We start from the raw sequence: 16,357 nt of genomic DNA on the forward strand, positions 1-16,357 counted from the left end.
CCAACTTAACACTAAAATAGAGAATAGTAAGCCTGAATGGGTGAAAACTGAGTTTTAGAATTCTTTTTGAATAGAATGTCAAATATATATGTGAACTTTGATCTGTGTTAAATAGTGTTCATTTATGTCTTAATAACTAATGGCTCTCTTCTTGGTATTTTCTCTTCCTCCAAACATGCAGATTTTTCTATATCCAAACTACCATATTTTTTCTCTTTTCCTTCTCACTGTTATTCCTCTAGAGTGAATGGCCTATTCAATCTTTATTTTTCTCTCAGTCACATATTTAAAATCACACTTGACCCACCTTTCATCTTCACTCCTTTATAAACTACTGTCAAAGTCATGTCTCAGAAACTAAACCACTGACTTATGTTCGTTCCATATTATCTTTGGCCCCTCTTTTGCATTAAATCATGGTGAATACTCCTTTGTTTACATGATATTAAAATACTAAAATTTTAGGATTAGGAGAGATCCCAGAGGCCAATGAGTCACATTTTAATCTGTGGTAGAAATGCTCACTACACACCCTTTAGCAAGTAATCTTCCAACTGTTTCTAAACCATTTTACAATCGGCAACTTAGTTTGTTCCCTCATTTAAATATTAAAACTATCATGCTCAAACAATAGGAAGGAGAAAACACTCCTCTCAACCTAGTTTTTCACCAGAAATGACTAATCTTTGGACAAGTTTTCATATCAGCACGAGATCAACCTTATTCTTTTTAATAGCTTTGTATTTTTGGTGTTATAAATGTACTTGTCTTCAATAACCAGGCCCTCTAGGTAGTAATAAGGTAACTTGTGGGGTTTTCTTTTTCTGTTTCTCTTTCTTCTTCTTCCTCCTCCTTGTTTTTTCTTTTTTCTTCTTCTTCCTCTTCACAATTCTATATAATGCTGCGTTGAATATCCTCCTACATACTTTTTCATGTATATGCTTCATGTATTTTGTTAGAAATGGAATTATTGGGTCAGAAAGTATATGCAATTTAAAATGTGATAGTAATTACCAAATCACTCTATAAAGATATTATGCCAGTTCATACTATAATCATCAATATGTGAGGATGTCTATTTTGTTTTTTTAAATCTCTGTCCCGTATTGGAATTCAAGGCTTAAGTAGATTCATTTAATTGTTTATATTGAAGTGTAATTAATATATTGTTTCAGGTGTGCAATATGATTAAACAATTCAATACATTACTCAGTGCTCTTAATAATAAGTGAACTTTTAGTCCCTTTAATCTATTTCACCCATTCTCTCACCTTCCAGTTTTCTGATAACTACCAGTGTCTTCTTTGTATTTAAGAGTCTGGTTTTTGTTTGTTTGTTTGTATTTTTTTCTTTATGTGTTTTGTTTGTTAAATTCCAAATATAAGTGAAATCATATGATATATGTCTTTCTCTAAGTGTCTCATTTCAGTTACCATTATATACCCAGGTCCATCCACGTTGTTGCAAATGGTAGGTTCTCATTCTTTTTTATGGCCAAGTAATATCCTATTACTTGCCACATCTTTTTTTACACCAAGTTTTTATTCAAATTCCAGTTAGTTGACATACAGTGTAATATCAGTTTCAGGTGTAGAATTTAGTGATTCAATCCTTACATACAACACTTGGTGCTCATCACAATAAGTACCTTCCTTAATCCCCATCACTTATTTACCACATCCCCCTGCCCACCCCTCCTCTGGTAACCATCAACTCGTTCTCTATGGTTAAGAGTCTGTTTTTTATTTGCTTCTCTCCCTGCCCCCCCCCCCACCGACCATGTTCATTTGTTTCTTAAATTCCACATATGAGTGAAATCATATGGTGTTTGTCTTTCTCTGACTTATTTCATCTAGCACAATACTTTCTAACTCCATCCATGTTATTGCAAATGGAAAGATTTCATTCTCTGCTATGGCTGAGTAATATTTCATTATATATATATATATGGCCAATTCTTCTGTATACATTAATCAGTCAATAGGCATTTGGGCTCTTTCCATAATTTGGTGATTGTTGATAATGTTGCTATAAACATCAGGGTGCATGTATCCCTCTGAATTAGTATTTTAATCCTTTAGGGAAAGGCCTCATACTGCAATTGCTGGATCATTGATTAGTTCTCTTTTAAAAATTTTTTTTAAATTTTGAGAAACCTCCATACTGTTCTCCAGAGTGACTACACAAGTTTGCATTTCCACCAAGAGTGTAAGAGGTTCCTCTTTCTCTGCACTCTCACCAACACCTGTTGTTTCCTGAGTTGTTAATTTTAGCCATTCTGACTGGTGTGAGGTGAGATCTCATTGTGGTTTTGATTTTTATTTTCCTGATGTTGAGCAATGTTGAGCATCTTTTCATGTGTCTGTCAGCCATCTGGATGGCTTCTTTGGGAAAAATTCATGTCTTCTACCCATTTCGTAACTGGATTATTTGTTTTTTGAGTGTTGAGTCCTAATAGTTCATTCCTGATTTTGTTTCCCTTGCCTCAGGAGACATATCAAGAAAGAAGCTACTATAGCCAATGTCAAAGAGGTTATTGCCTATGTTCCCCTCTCGGATTTTAATGATTTCCTGTCTCACATTTCAGTCTTTAATCCATTTTGAATTTATTCTTTTATATGGTTTAAGGAAGTGGTCCAGTTCCTTTCTTCTACATGTTGCTGAACAGTTTTCCTAACACCATTTGTTGAAGAGACTGTCTTTTTTTCCATTGGATATTCTTTCCTGCTTTGTTGAATATTAATTCACCATATAGTTGTGGGTTTATTTCTGGGTTTTCTATTCTGTTCCATTTATCTATGTGTCTGTTTTTGTGCCAATACTATACTGCTTTGGTGACTACAGCTTTGTAATGTAACTTGAAGTCCAGAATTGTGATGGCTCCAGCTTTGGTTTTCTGTTTCAAGGTTGCTTTGGTTACTTTGAATCTTTGTTCATTCCGTACAAATTTTAGGATTGTTTGTTCTCGTTCCATGAAAAAATACTGTTGTTATTTTGATAGGGGTTGCAACAAATGTGTAGATTGATTTAGGAGTATGGACATTTTAACAATATTTGTTCTTTTGACTCATGGTCATGGATGTTTTTCTAATTCTTTGTGGCATTTTTCTTCATTTTCCTTCATTAGTGTTTTATAACTTTCAGGGTACAGGTCTTTCACCTCTTGGGTTAGGTTTATTCCTAGATATCTTATTATTTTAGGTACAATTGTAAATGGGATTGATTCCTTAATTTCTCTTTCTGCTGCTTCATTATCGGTGTATAGAAATAAAACAGATTTCTGCATGTTGATTTTGTGTTCTGAAACTTTACTGAATTCATGTATTCTAGATATTTCTGGTCAAATCTTTCGAGTTTTTTATATAGAGTACTATGTCATCTGTATATAGTGAAAGTTTGCTTTCTTTCTTGCTGATTTGGATGCGTTTTATTTCTTTTTGTTGCCTGATTTCTGAGGCTAAGATTTCCAGTACTATGGTAAATAGTAATTGTGAGAGTGAACATCCCTGTCTTGTTCCTGACCATAGAGGGAAAGCTCTCATTTTTTCCTCATTGAGGATTATATTAGCTGTGAGTCTTTTGTATATGGCCTTTATGATGTTGAGGTATGTTCCATCTATCCTTACTTTGTTGAAGGTTTTTTTTTTTGTTTTTTTTTTTTAATGTTTTATTTATTTCTAGGAGAGAGAGAGAAAGAGCGTGAGCAGGGGAGGGTCAGAGAGAGAGGGAGTCACAGACTGAAACAGGCTCCAGGCTCTGAGCTGGCAGTCAGCACAGAGCCCGACGCGGGGCTCGAACCCACGAACCGCGAGATCGTGACCCGAGCGAAAGTCGGACGCTTAACCGACTAAGCCACCCAGGCGCCCCAACTTTGTTGAAGGTTTTTATCAAGAATGGATGCTGTATTTTGCCAAATGCTCTTCCTATATCTGTTGAGAAGATTATATGGTTGTTTTCCTTTCTTTTCTTAATGTGATATATATGGTTGATTGATTTGTGAATATTGAACCATGCTTATAGCCAGGAATAAATCCCACTTGATCATGCTGAATGATTCTTTTAATGTACTGTTGGATTCAATTTCAGTATTTTATTGAGAATTTTTGCATCCATATTCATCAATTATATTGGCCTGTAGTTTTCTTTTTAGTGGAGTCTTTATCTGGTTTTGGTATAAGGCTAATACTGGCCTCAGAGAATGAGTTTGGAGTCTTCCTACCACTTCTATTTTTTTGGAATAGTTTGAGAAGAATAGGTATTAACTCTTCTTTTATTGTTTGGTAGAATTCACCTGTGAAGTCATCTGGCCCTGAACTTTTGTTTGTTGGGAGATCTTTTATTACTGATATAATTTATCTTATGGTTATTGGTCTGTTGAAGTTTTCCTTTTTACTGTTTCAGTTTTGGTAGTTTATATGCTTCTAGGAATTTATCTATTTCTTCCAGTTTGTCCAATTTGCTGGCATATAGTTTTTTTTTATGTTCAACCATATTTTTTAAAATTTATTATTATTTTTTTTACAAGTAGTTTGTCAAGTTGGTTTCCATATAACACCCAGTGCTCATCCCCACAAGTGCCCTCCTCCATGCCCATCCCCCCCCTCCCCCCCCAACACCCATCAGTCCTCAGTTTGTTCTCAGCATTCAAGAGTCTCTCATGGTTTGCCTCTCTCCCTTTCCCCCACCATTTCCACCCTCCTTCCCCATGGTCCTCCGTTAAGCTCCTCCTATTCCTCCTATACGTGTAAACATATGATATTTGTCCTTCTCTGCCTGACTTATTTCGCTAAGCATGATACCCTCAAGGTCCATCCATGTTTCTACACATGGCCAGATGTCATTCTTTCTCATTGCCATGTAGTATTCCATCATAGAGATAAACCACATCTTCTNTTTCATAATATTGTCTGATAATTGTATTTCTGTGGTAAATTATAAATTTTTTCAAGGAACCAGCTCCTGGTTTCATTGATCTGTTGTATTGGGTTTTTGTTTTGTTTTGTTTTTTAGTTCCTATATCATTTATTTCTCTTCTAATCTTTATCATTTCCCTTCTTCTGCTGGCTCAGGCATCATTTGTTTTCTTTGTTGAACTCCATTAGGTGTAAGATTATCTACTATCCTATTAGGATCACTTTGCTGCATCCCAAAGGTTTTCGACCGTTCTGTTTTCATTTTCATTTGTTTCCATGTATTTCTTTATTTCTTCTTTTATTTCCTGTGTGACCCATTCATTGTTTAGTTGCATGTTGTGTAACCTCCATGTGTTCTTGCTCTTTCCAGACTTTTTTTCATGGTTTACTTTAAGTTTCATAGTGTTGTGGTCAGAAAATATGCATGGTATGTGATCCTAATCATTTTGTCCTTCTCTGAAGAATCTCCCATGTGCACTAAAAAGAATGTGTATTCTGCTGTTTTAGATTAGCTTGTTCTGAATATATCTGTGAAGTCATCTGGTCCAGTGTGTCATTCAAAGCCATTGTTTCCTCGCTGATTTTCTGTTTAGATGTTCTCTCCATCGATGTAAATGAGGTGTTAAAGTCTCCTAATATTATGGTATTATTATCAGTGAGTTATTTTGTATTTCTTGTTAACTTTTTAAATATATTTTGGTGTCTCATGTTGGGGTGCATAAATATTTATAATTGTCAGATCTTGTTGGATTGGCCCACTTATTATGGTATAGTGCCCTTTTTGGTCTCTTGTTACAGACTTTTTTTGAAGTCCAGTTTTCCTGTATTAGTATGGCAACTCCACCTTTCTTTTCATGTCCATTGCATGATCAATATTTTTCAATCCCTTCACATTCAATCTGCAGGTGTCTTCAGGTCTAAAATGAGTCTCTTGTAGGCAGCAATAGGTGGGTCTTACTTTTTAAATCCATTCTGACACCCTGTGTCTTTCAATTGGAGTGTTGAGTACATTTATACTCAAAGTAATTATTGATAGATATATTCAGTGCCACATCATTACTTGTTTTGTCATTGTTTCTGGAGATTTTTCCTGATCTTTTCTTGCCTTTGCCTCCTTTGGTCTCTTTTAACTTTGCCACTTTTGGTCTTCCCTTTCCACTCAAAGAGATTCCTTTAATATTTCTTGCAGGGCTGTTTAGTAGTCAATAATTCCTTTAATCTTTGTATGTCTGGGAAATTCTTTATTTCTCCTTCTATTCTGAATAATAGCCATGCTGGAGAAAATTCTTGACTGCAGATTTTTTTCCCATTCAGCACTTTGAATATACCATGCCATTCCCATTTGGTTTGTCAGGTTTCTATTGAGAAATCTCCACTAGAACTGAAGCCTTGCATATCTTCCTGATTGAGAGACGTGGTGTGGCCAGGTGTTTCTGCTAGTCTTTCTTCTGGGGAAGGGGTCTGCTATGTTCGTACTGAGGTAAGCTTGACTGAGAAGGGCAGTTGTGCCAAAGTGTAGGAGTGTGGGACCTGATGCAGGCAGGTTAGGCAGCCAGTCTTGGTACTGCCTGCGTACTGCAGGTGGGTTGAGGGAAGGAACTGGCACAAGCTGGCTCATTTGTCTCTGTAGAGGCAACTCCTCGAATGCTGCCTCTCAGAGAAGCACTCTAAGAAGAGCAAATGATCTCCTCCTGATGTGTGACCCAGGCATTTTTGAGATGGCTGTGTCCAGATTGTCTGGTTCTGGGTTGTTGCTTACCTTTTACCCAGGAGCAGCACAATGCCCTCTGGGATCTATCCCAGCCAAGCCTATTGACTTTTAAAACTCCAGGCTTTAGGGACATGGTGTGGGCAAAGGCTTGTGGTAGTCTTCTTGGGGAGGAGCCCACTGCACTGGGACTGAGACAAGTTTGACTGAGAAAGGCAGTTAGTTGCACCAGAGCACAGAAGGTGGAACTTGGTGTAAGCAAGTTAGGTAGACAGCGTCAGTGTGCTGTTTCCAGCAGGTGGCTCTGTGTATATGCTGAGGGGCTGCAGAGGGAAATGGCACCAGCTGGCCCCTTTGTCCTCAGAGAGGTAGCTCTGTGAATGCTGACTCTCAGAGATGCACTCCATGAGCAGCAAATAATCTCCCCACTGTGTACACCGGGCATTCTTCGATTACTGATTCCGTGTCATCTGTTTTCCTCTCTCCCCATCCCAGGTTGTTTGCCTGCCCTGTCTCTAAGAATAAAGCAGTGTCTTCAGGGCTCAATACAAGCAAAACCTATGGACCTTTAAAGCTCCTCTTTAAACTCTGGTTGCAAGAACTCACAAAAAATCAACCCCTCTTGTTTTTCCAGCCAATGGCTTTGGGGAAATGTTCTCCTTGTGTGTCCATTCCCTTGTGTGCTCATTCTTGCCTTTTCCTGTGAACACAGCTGCCTCCCCTCTGCAACACCCATGACCCATTTCTCCCCTAAACCATGTCTTCACAGTTCCTATCTTCTTTGACGTGGCTTCTTTTTCTCCCTTTAGATGTGGACCTTGTTCTTCCAGTCTTCAGGTTAATTTCTGGGTTATTTAGACTGATTTGATAACCATCTAATTGTGTTCAAGGGATGAGACAAGTCTAGGGTCCTCCTACTTTGCTGCCATTTTCTCCATTATTTTATCTTCTATGTCACTAATTCATTTCCTCTGCTTCTTCTAACTTGTTGTCCATGCATCAGGCCTGCTTCTTTTTTTTTTTTTTTTTTTTTCNTTGATGGACACTTAGGCTCTTTCCATGTTTTGGCTATTGTGGAGAGTGCTGCTATGAACATTGGGGTACATGTGCTCCTATGCCTCAGCATTTCTGTTTCTCTTGGGTAAATTCCTAGCAGTGCTATTGCTGGGTCATAGGGGAGTTCTATTGTTAGTTTCGCATCAGGCCTGCTTCTAATCTCATTTACCATATTCTTTATCTCTGATTGATTCTTTTTAAGTCTTTATTATCTGTGGTAAGGGTGTCTGATGTCTTCCATTCTTTTGCAAGCCCTGTTAGTATCCTTATGATGGTTGCTTTAAATTCTCCATCAGACATGTTACTTATAACTATTTCACTGGCCATGGTCTTATCTTGTTCTTTCATTTGAGATAAATCCCTCCATCTTTGCATTTGTCTATGTCTCTGCCTTCTCTGTGTTAGAAAAGCCAGCTATGTCTCTGACTCTGAAAATAATAGCCTTATGAAGAAGAGGTCATGTAACGTCCCCAGCCTATCATTTCAGTAAGTATCTGGGTGTGTGCTGCATGCACTCTGCTATTGTGTTTTGGCTGCTGTATCCTTTAGGCCAGTCTTCTATCTTCAGAGGCTCTCCTTGCCTGCTGTGGGCAGTGTTTGGTCCCTGGCCTAAATGTTGTGAGTTTTAATTAGGTGTGAGCTCTGGTCTGCTTGTGAAATGAGACCTGATACTGCTTCCACCAGAACTAAGTGCCCATAAAATTCTTTGGTCAGGAAACATGATGTGGACAGGAGTTTGTGCTTGTCTTCTAGGGGAGGATCCCACCCATTGTGCTTGAGGCAAACTTGAATGAGAAGGGCAGTCCCTTCAGAGTGCAGGGGGTGGGGCTTTGTGCAAGCAAGTTAGACAGCCAGTATGGGCACTCCACTGCTTCCTGCAGGTGGCTCTATGTTTATGCTGAGGAGCAGGGGAGGGAAATGGTGCCAGGCAGCTCTTTTGTTCCCACAGAGGCATCTATAATTGATGCTTCTTTGGTATGTGCTCAGAGAAGAGCAAATAATCTCCCACTATGTATGTGCCCAGGCATTCTTTGGAGCGCTCTTTCCATGAGGTCTGTCTCTGGGTTATTCACCTGCCTGATCTACAGGAGCAGGAAAAAAAAAAAAAAAAGCCCTTGGGTCTCTGNCCAGCTCACCTTTAAAACTCCAGGCTTTAAGCACCACTGGTTACAAGAACTCATGAAATTCAGCCCCTCTAGTTTTCCAAACCAATGGCTTTTGTAAAACATTCACCTTGGGTGTTTTCCTCTGTGTTCCTCCCTCTCTCTCACCCTTCTCTGTGATGCTGGCTCCCTCCTTTCTGCACCACCCATGATCTTTTTCTCCCCAATACCACTTCTCTGCACTTCATACTTTCATTGATGTGGCCTCTTCTCTCCTTTTGTTGTGGAGTTTGTTCTGCCGGTCTTCAGATTGATTTCTGGGGTATTTACGATGATTTTATAGTTAACTATTTGTGTTCAAGAGACAAGATGAGGCTAGGGTCCTCCTACTCTGCTGCCATCTTCCTTTCCCTCCTCCAGACTTACTATTTTTAAAATTGAAAGCAAAACTTATGTGTCTGGACAAGACTTACTTGCTCACAAATTTACTTAATTTTAATCTTAGCTGAGTTATGATACTCAAATGATAATTCCAATTTCTTTAACATATTATTAAAATAATTTTTCAAATGATATTACTAATTCTAATTAATTTTTTTTTTAATTTTTGTTTTTTTAAGCAAAGAGGAGATAGTGTCCGTTGCTTAACAATGCTTGGTCATTTTGGTTTTGAATGTTTGCCTCACCAGTTGGTAAACCGATCTATTCAACAAGGATTCTCTTTTAATATTCTCTGTGTGGGTAAGTGCCTGATTCCTCATCTGAATTAGTACTTAATTTTCTCAAATGCTTGCTTCAACTTATGTAATGTGGTGTAATACTGGTGCTGTTAATTCAAGACCATGTCTTTCTATCTATATTTGTTCCCATCATGTTAACCATATTACTTAAACTTAATTTTTTTTTTTATTTTTGAGACAGAGACAGAGCGAGTGGGGGAGGGGCAGAGAGAGGCGAAGAGAGAGAACCCCAAGCAGGCTGCACACTGTCAGCACAGAACCCAATGTTGAGGCTCGAACCGATGAATCATGAGATCATGACCTGAGCTGAAACCAAAAGTCAGAGGCTTAACTGACTGAGCCATCCAGGGGCCACTAGACCTTTTTTCTTTGGATGTTTCAGTGCTCTTCAAAATCTGATATATCTTTGTGTATATTTTTTCTATATTATATTAATGACTGAGAGAGTCAAGAGAAACATGTATACTTTAATTTTATTTACAAAATCTTTTTAACTTTTTTTGCATTTATTAATTTTTGAGAGAGAGAGAGAGAGAGACAGAGCACAAGTAGGGGAAGGGGCAAAGAGAGAGGGAGACACAGAATCCGAAGCAGGTCCAAGCTCTGAGTTGTCAGCATAGATCCTGATGCTGGATCTGAACTCATGAACCATGAGATCATGACCTGAGCTAAAGTCGGACACTCAACCAACTGAGCCATCCAGAAATCCCTAAACATGTATACGTTAAAGGACATTATAGTCATTGATGTGTTTGGTTAAGAGTGTTATTTCTTCTTAGCCATCTTATGCCCCTAGATAATGTATCTATGTTTATTACAGGGGAAACTGGAATTGGAAAATCAACACTCGTTGACACATTATTCAATACTACTTTGAAAGACAAAAAATCCTCACATTTTTACTCAAATGTTGGACTTAAAATTCAGACATATGAACTTCAGGAAAGTAATATTCAATTGAAATTAACTGTTGTGAAAACAGTGGGATATGGTGATCAAATAAACAAAGAAGCCAGGTTAGTGTTTTCTTATTTTAATTACAAAAGATTTTATTATTTCAAGGAATTTACTTTCTTTATTGACATGTCCTCTGGCTATATCACTCCCATCTGCCTCCACCCTTTTATGGCCTTCTCTGCTCTCCTTATGTCTCTTTTAAGGACATTTGTTGTTTGAACTAAGATGTACCCAGAAGATCCAGAATGATCTTATTTATACAAACACTCTTTTTTTCCCCAATAAGATTAAATTTACTGGTTTTATAGATTTGAATGCAGGTATATCCATTTCGTTCTCACCATTGAATCCTTTATATAAGGTTGATTCGTATAAATTTTTAAAATGAATTTTTTCCCATTTATTTACTTGTTGGATATTCTCATTTTTAAAATCACTTATCCAAATTTAAATGATTCAAATGAAAACCCATTTAGCCAAATGTAAGTACTTAGAGTCTTTTCTTTTTCCAAAAGTAGCCGCTATTGTAAGTTTAGTAAGTGTACTCTCAGATCTTATGTTGTCATACGACTACTGAATTTTTGTAATAATTAAAATACATATGAAATAATACAGAACAGATTTCCTTAAACTATATATGTATAATATAAAAATGTATAAAACATCTATGAACAGGTTAATAGATAATTCTGAAACAAACATCCTATGTAATCATCTTTCTATTTAAATTATGACCTGATTCCCATTGGCCTCAAACATCTCCCTTTCTTGATCACAACCCCTCATCAAACTCATAGAAGAGTGCAAAATGTTTGCCAGTGGCTGGGAAGAAGGAGGAACTAAGAGTTCTTGTTCAACGGATATAACATTTTAATTATGCAAGATGAACAAGTTCTTGAGATCTGCCATACAACAGAAGATTTAACAGTACTCTATATTACATTAAAAAACTTGTTATGAGAGTAGATATCTATTAAGTGATCTCACTGCAATTTAAAAAACTATAGGATGCTGCAAAAGTATTACTTAGAGGGAAATTAATAGCATAAGATCGTTATGTTTAAAGAAAGGACAATCCCAAGTACTATAAATTTCCATGTTAAGAAACTAGACAAATAAGAACAAATTTACCCTAAAGCAAGAAAAAGAAAGGAAAAATTATAGCACAGCAAAAATTGATGAAAACAGGAAAAATGTCAGAAAATCAAGAAAACCAACAAATTATTTTTGCTGGTTATTTATAAAGGTCAATAAATTGAAAACCTTTAACTAGACTGAGCAAGCAAAATAAATGAGAAGTCAAATATCACCAACATCAGGAATAAGAAGGAGACATTATTACTGATTTTACAAATATTAAAAAGATAGATATACAACAATTCAGTGTCCATAAAGTCAACAATTTAGAGGTTAGCCATGGGCTTTTCAAATATAGCCTTTATTGTGTTGACATAAGTTCCTTTTATACCTAGTTTCAAGAGTTTTGTTTTTGTTTTTTTTAAATCATGAAAGGGTGTTGAATTTTGTCAAATACCTTTTCTGCAACTATTGAAATAGCCATGTGATTTTTGTTTTTCAGTCAATGTGATATTTACAAATCAACTTGCTTATGTTGAATAAACCTTGCATTCTGAGGATAAATCCCACCTAGTCATCGTATATGATCCTTTTAATTTGCTGAGAATTCACTTTGCTAAGTACTTTATTAAAGAGTTTGCATCTGTGTTCATTAGAGATATTGACATGTTATTTTTTTTATATCAGGATAATTCTGGTCTTCAAAGGCGTTTGGAAAATTTCCCTTTTCTTTAATTCTTTTGGAAAACTTTAAGTATCAGTGTTAATTCTTCTTTAAATGTTTATTAGAACTCAATACTGAAGTCTGAGTTTTCTGTGTTGGTAAATTTTTTATTATATACTTAACCTTCTTCTTTGTACAAGAATACCTCATTTTATTAGACTTCACTTTATTGTGCTTGTCAGATATTGTGTTTTTTTAATGTATTTTTTTTTTACAAATTGAAAGTTTATTGCAACTCTGTGTGAAGCAAGTCTATCAGCCTGGTTTTTCCAAGAGCATTTGATGACTTTGTGTCTCTGTGTAACATTTGGTAATTTTTGCAGTATTTCAGAATTTTTCATTATTATATTTGTTATGGTGATTTACGATCAGGGATCTCTAATGTTACTATTATAATTGTTTTGGGGCACTATGAGCTGTGCCTACAAAAGACAGGAAATTTAATTTATAAATGTTATATTTTTAAGGTTTTATTTTATTTCTAGTTAGTTAACATACAGTATTATATTAATTTGAAGTGTACAATATAATGATTGCACACTTCTAAACAACACTCTGTGCTCATCACAAATGGACTCCTTAAAATCCTGATCACACACACCACTCCCCTCTGATAACCATCAATTTGTTCTCTATAGGTAAGAGTCTGTTTCTTAGTTTGTAAGTGTGTCTTTCTCTTTTTTCCCTTTGTTCATCTGTTTTGTTTCTTAAATTCTGTATATGAATAAAATCATATGGTATTTGTCTTTCTCTGACTTATTTCACTTAGCATTATATTCCCTAGCTCCCTCTATCCTATCACAAATGGCAAGATGTCATTATTTTTTTATGCTGAATAATATTCCATATATATAATATATAATATCCCATATATAATATATGATAAATATATAATATATTCCATATATATGGAATTCCATATATTTTTAATTATCACCACTAACCCAGCCCTACAAAAAATATTAATGGGATTTTTTTAAGTTGAAAAGAAAGGGTGTTAATTAACAATAAGAAAACATGTGAAAGAATAAATCTCACTAGAAAGGTGACTATATAGTAAGCGTGTAGATTATTCACAGTTTTTACGTTTATTTTCTTTTTTAATTAGTTAATTAATTAATTAATTTTTAAGTTTACATCCAAGTTAGTTAGCATATAGTGCAACAATGATTTCAGGAGTAGATTCTTTAATGCCCCTTACCCATTTAGNTCTGAATAATTACCTAGTAGTGCAATTGTTCAGTCATAGGGCAGTTCTATTTTTAATATTTTGAGGAGCCTCCATACTGTTTTCCAGAGTGGCTGCACAAGTTTCCATTCCCACCAGCAGTGCAAAAGAGATTCTTTTTCTCTGCATCTTTGCCAATAACTGTTGTTGTCCGAATTGTTAATGTTAGCCATTCTGGTAAGTGTGAGGTGGTATCTCATTGTGATTTTGTTGTATTTCCCTGATAATTAGTGATGTTGAGCATTTTTTTCATGTGTCAGTTGGCCATCTGGATATTTTCTTTGGAGAAATGTCTATCCATGTCTTTTACCCATTTCTTCACTGGATGATTTGATTTTTTGGGGGTGTCGAATTTGATATTTGATAAGTTCTTTATAGATTTTAGATACTAACCCTTAACCTGATATGTTATTTGCAAATACCTTCTCCCATTCTTTTGGTTGCCTTTTGGTTTTGCTGATTGTTTCCTTTACTGTGTAGAACATTTTTATTTTGATGAAGTCCCAATAATTCATTTTTTATTTTGTTTCCCTACCCTTTGGAGATGTGCTGAGTAAGAAGTTGCCGTGCCCGAGGTTTAAGAGAGTCTGACTGCTTTCTCCTAGAGGACTTTGATGGCTTCCTGTCTTTCATTTAGGTCTTTCATCCATTTTGAGTTTACTTTTGTGTATCGTGTAAGAAAGTGGTCCAGGTTCATTTTTCTGCATGTCGCTGTCCAGTTTTCCCAGCACCATTTGCTGAAGAGACTGCCTTTATTCCATTGGATATTCTTTCTTGCTTTGACAAATATTATTTGGCCATATATTTGTGGGTCCATTTCTGGGTTCTCTGTTCTGTTCCATTGATCTGAGTGTCTATTCTTGTGCTAGTACCATACTGTCTTGACGATTACAGCTTTGTAATACAGCTTGAAGTCCGAGATTGTGATGCCTTCAGCTTCAGTTTTCTTTTCCAAGATTGCTTTGGCTATTCAGGGTCTTTTCTGGTTCCATACAAATTTTAGGATTGTTTGCTCTAGATCTGTGAAGAATGCTGGTGTTATTTTGATAGATATTGCATTGAATATGTTGATTGCTTTGGGTAGTATTGACATTTTAACACATTTGTTCTCCCAATCCAGGAGCATGGAATACTTTCCCATTTTTTTGTGTGTCTTCTTCAGTTTCTTTCATAAGCTTTCTATAGTGTTCTGTGCATAGATTTTTCACCTCTCTGGTTAGGTTTATTCCTAGGTATTTTATGAGTTTTAGTGCAATTGTAAATGGGATTGATTCTTTGATTTCTCTTTCTGTTGCTTCATTGTTGGTGTATAGGAATGCAACTGATTTCTGTGCATTGATTTTATATCCTGCAACTTTGCTGAATTCATGGATCAGTTCAAGCAGTTTTTTGGTGGAATCTTTTGGATTTTCCAAATAGAGTATCATGTTATATGGGAAGAGTGAAAGCATGGCTTCCTCCTGGCCAGTTTGGATGCGTTTTATTCCTTTGTGTTTTCTGATTGCTGAGGCTAAGACTTCTAATATTATGTNTATTTGTTCTCCCAATCCAGGAACATGGAATACTTTCCCATTTTTTTGTGTGTCTTCTTCAGTTTCTTTCATAAGCTTTCTATAGTGTTCTGTGCATAGATTTTTCACCTCTCTGGTTAGGTTTATTCCTAGGTATTTTATGAGTTTTAGTGCAATTGTAAATGGGATTGATTCTTTGATTTCTCTTTCTGTTGCTTCATTGTTGGTGTATAGGAATGCAACTGATTTCTGTGCATTGATTTTATATCCTGCAACTTTGCTGAATTCATGGATCAGTTCAAGCAGTTTTTTGGTGGAATCTTTTGGATTTTCCAAATAGAGTATCATGTTATATGGGAAGAGTGAAAGCATGGCTTCCTCCTGGCCAGTTTGGATGCGTTTTATTCCTTTGTGTTTTCTGATTGCTGAGGCTAAGACTTCTAATATTATGTTGAACAACAGTGGTGAGAGTGGACATCTCTGTCGTGTTCCTGACCTTAGGGGGAAAGCTGTCAATTTTTCCCCATTGAGGATGATATTAGTGGTAAGTCTTTCATATATGGCTTTTATGATCTTGAGGTATGATCTTTCTGTCCCTACTTTCTTGAGGGTTTTTATCAAAAAAGAATGCTATATTTTGTCAAATGTTTTTCTCTGGATCTGTTGAGAGGATCATGTATGTGATTCTTGTCCTTTCTTTTATTGATGTGATGTATCATATTTATTGTTTTGTGGATATTGAACCAGCCCTACATCCTAGGTATAAATCCCACTTGGTCGTGGTGAATAATTCTTTTAATGTATTGTTGGATCCAGTTGGCTAGTATCTTGTTGAAGATTTTTGCATCCATGTTCATCAGGGAAATTGGTGTGTAGTTCTTTTTAGTGGGGTCTTTGTCTAGTTTTGGAATCAAGGTAATGGTAACTTCATAGAATGAGTTTGGAAGTTTTCCTTCCATTTCTATTTTTTGGAAGAGCTTCAAAAAAATAGGTGGTAACCCTTCTTTAAATGTTTAGTAGAATTCTCCTGGAAAGCCATTCTGGCCTGAGCTCTTGTTTTTTGGGAGATTTTTTAATACTAATTAGATTTCTTTGCTGGTTATGGGTCTGTTCAAATTTTCTATTTCTTCCTGTTTCAGTTTTGGTAGTTTATATGTTTCTAGGAATTTGTCCATTTTTTCCAGATTGCCCATTTTATTGGTGTATAATAGCTCATAAGATTCTCTTATTATTGTTTGTGTTTCTGCAGTGTTGGTTGTGATATCTCCTCTTTCATTCTTGATTTTAGTTATTTGGGTCTTTTCCTCTTTCTGTCTTTCTGTCTGTCTTTCTTTCTTTCT

The 16,357-nt window shown here is 36.0% G+C and overlaps 1 protein-coding gene across 1 annotated transcript in view; it reads left to right on the top strand.

Annotated features, from left to right (window-relative positions):
* SEPTIN14 (septin 14) overlaps nucleotides 1-16,357 on the top strand; it is a 58,905-nt gene that overhangs the window by 1,250 nt on the left and 41,298 nt on the right. Inside the window, exons 3-4 of the mRNA XM_077777825.1 lie at nucleotides 9,401-9,521; nucleotides 10,341-10,536. Of these exons, the coding sequence (XP_077633951.1) occupies nucleotides 9,401-9,521; nucleotides 10,341-10,536 (317 nt within the window). The remainder of the gene's footprint in view (nucleotides 1-9,400; nucleotides 9,522-10,340; nucleotides 10,537-16,357) is intronic.

This window comes from Crocuta crocuta, unplaced genomic scaffold (genome assembly GCF_008692635.1).
Source record: "Crocuta crocuta isolate KB4526 unplaced genomic scaffold, BGI_CrCroc_1.0 scaffold217, whole genome shotgun sequence".
Classification (NCBI taxonomy): domain Eukaryota; kingdom Metazoa; phylum Chordata; class Mammalia; order Carnivora; family Hyaenidae; genus Crocuta; species Crocuta crocuta.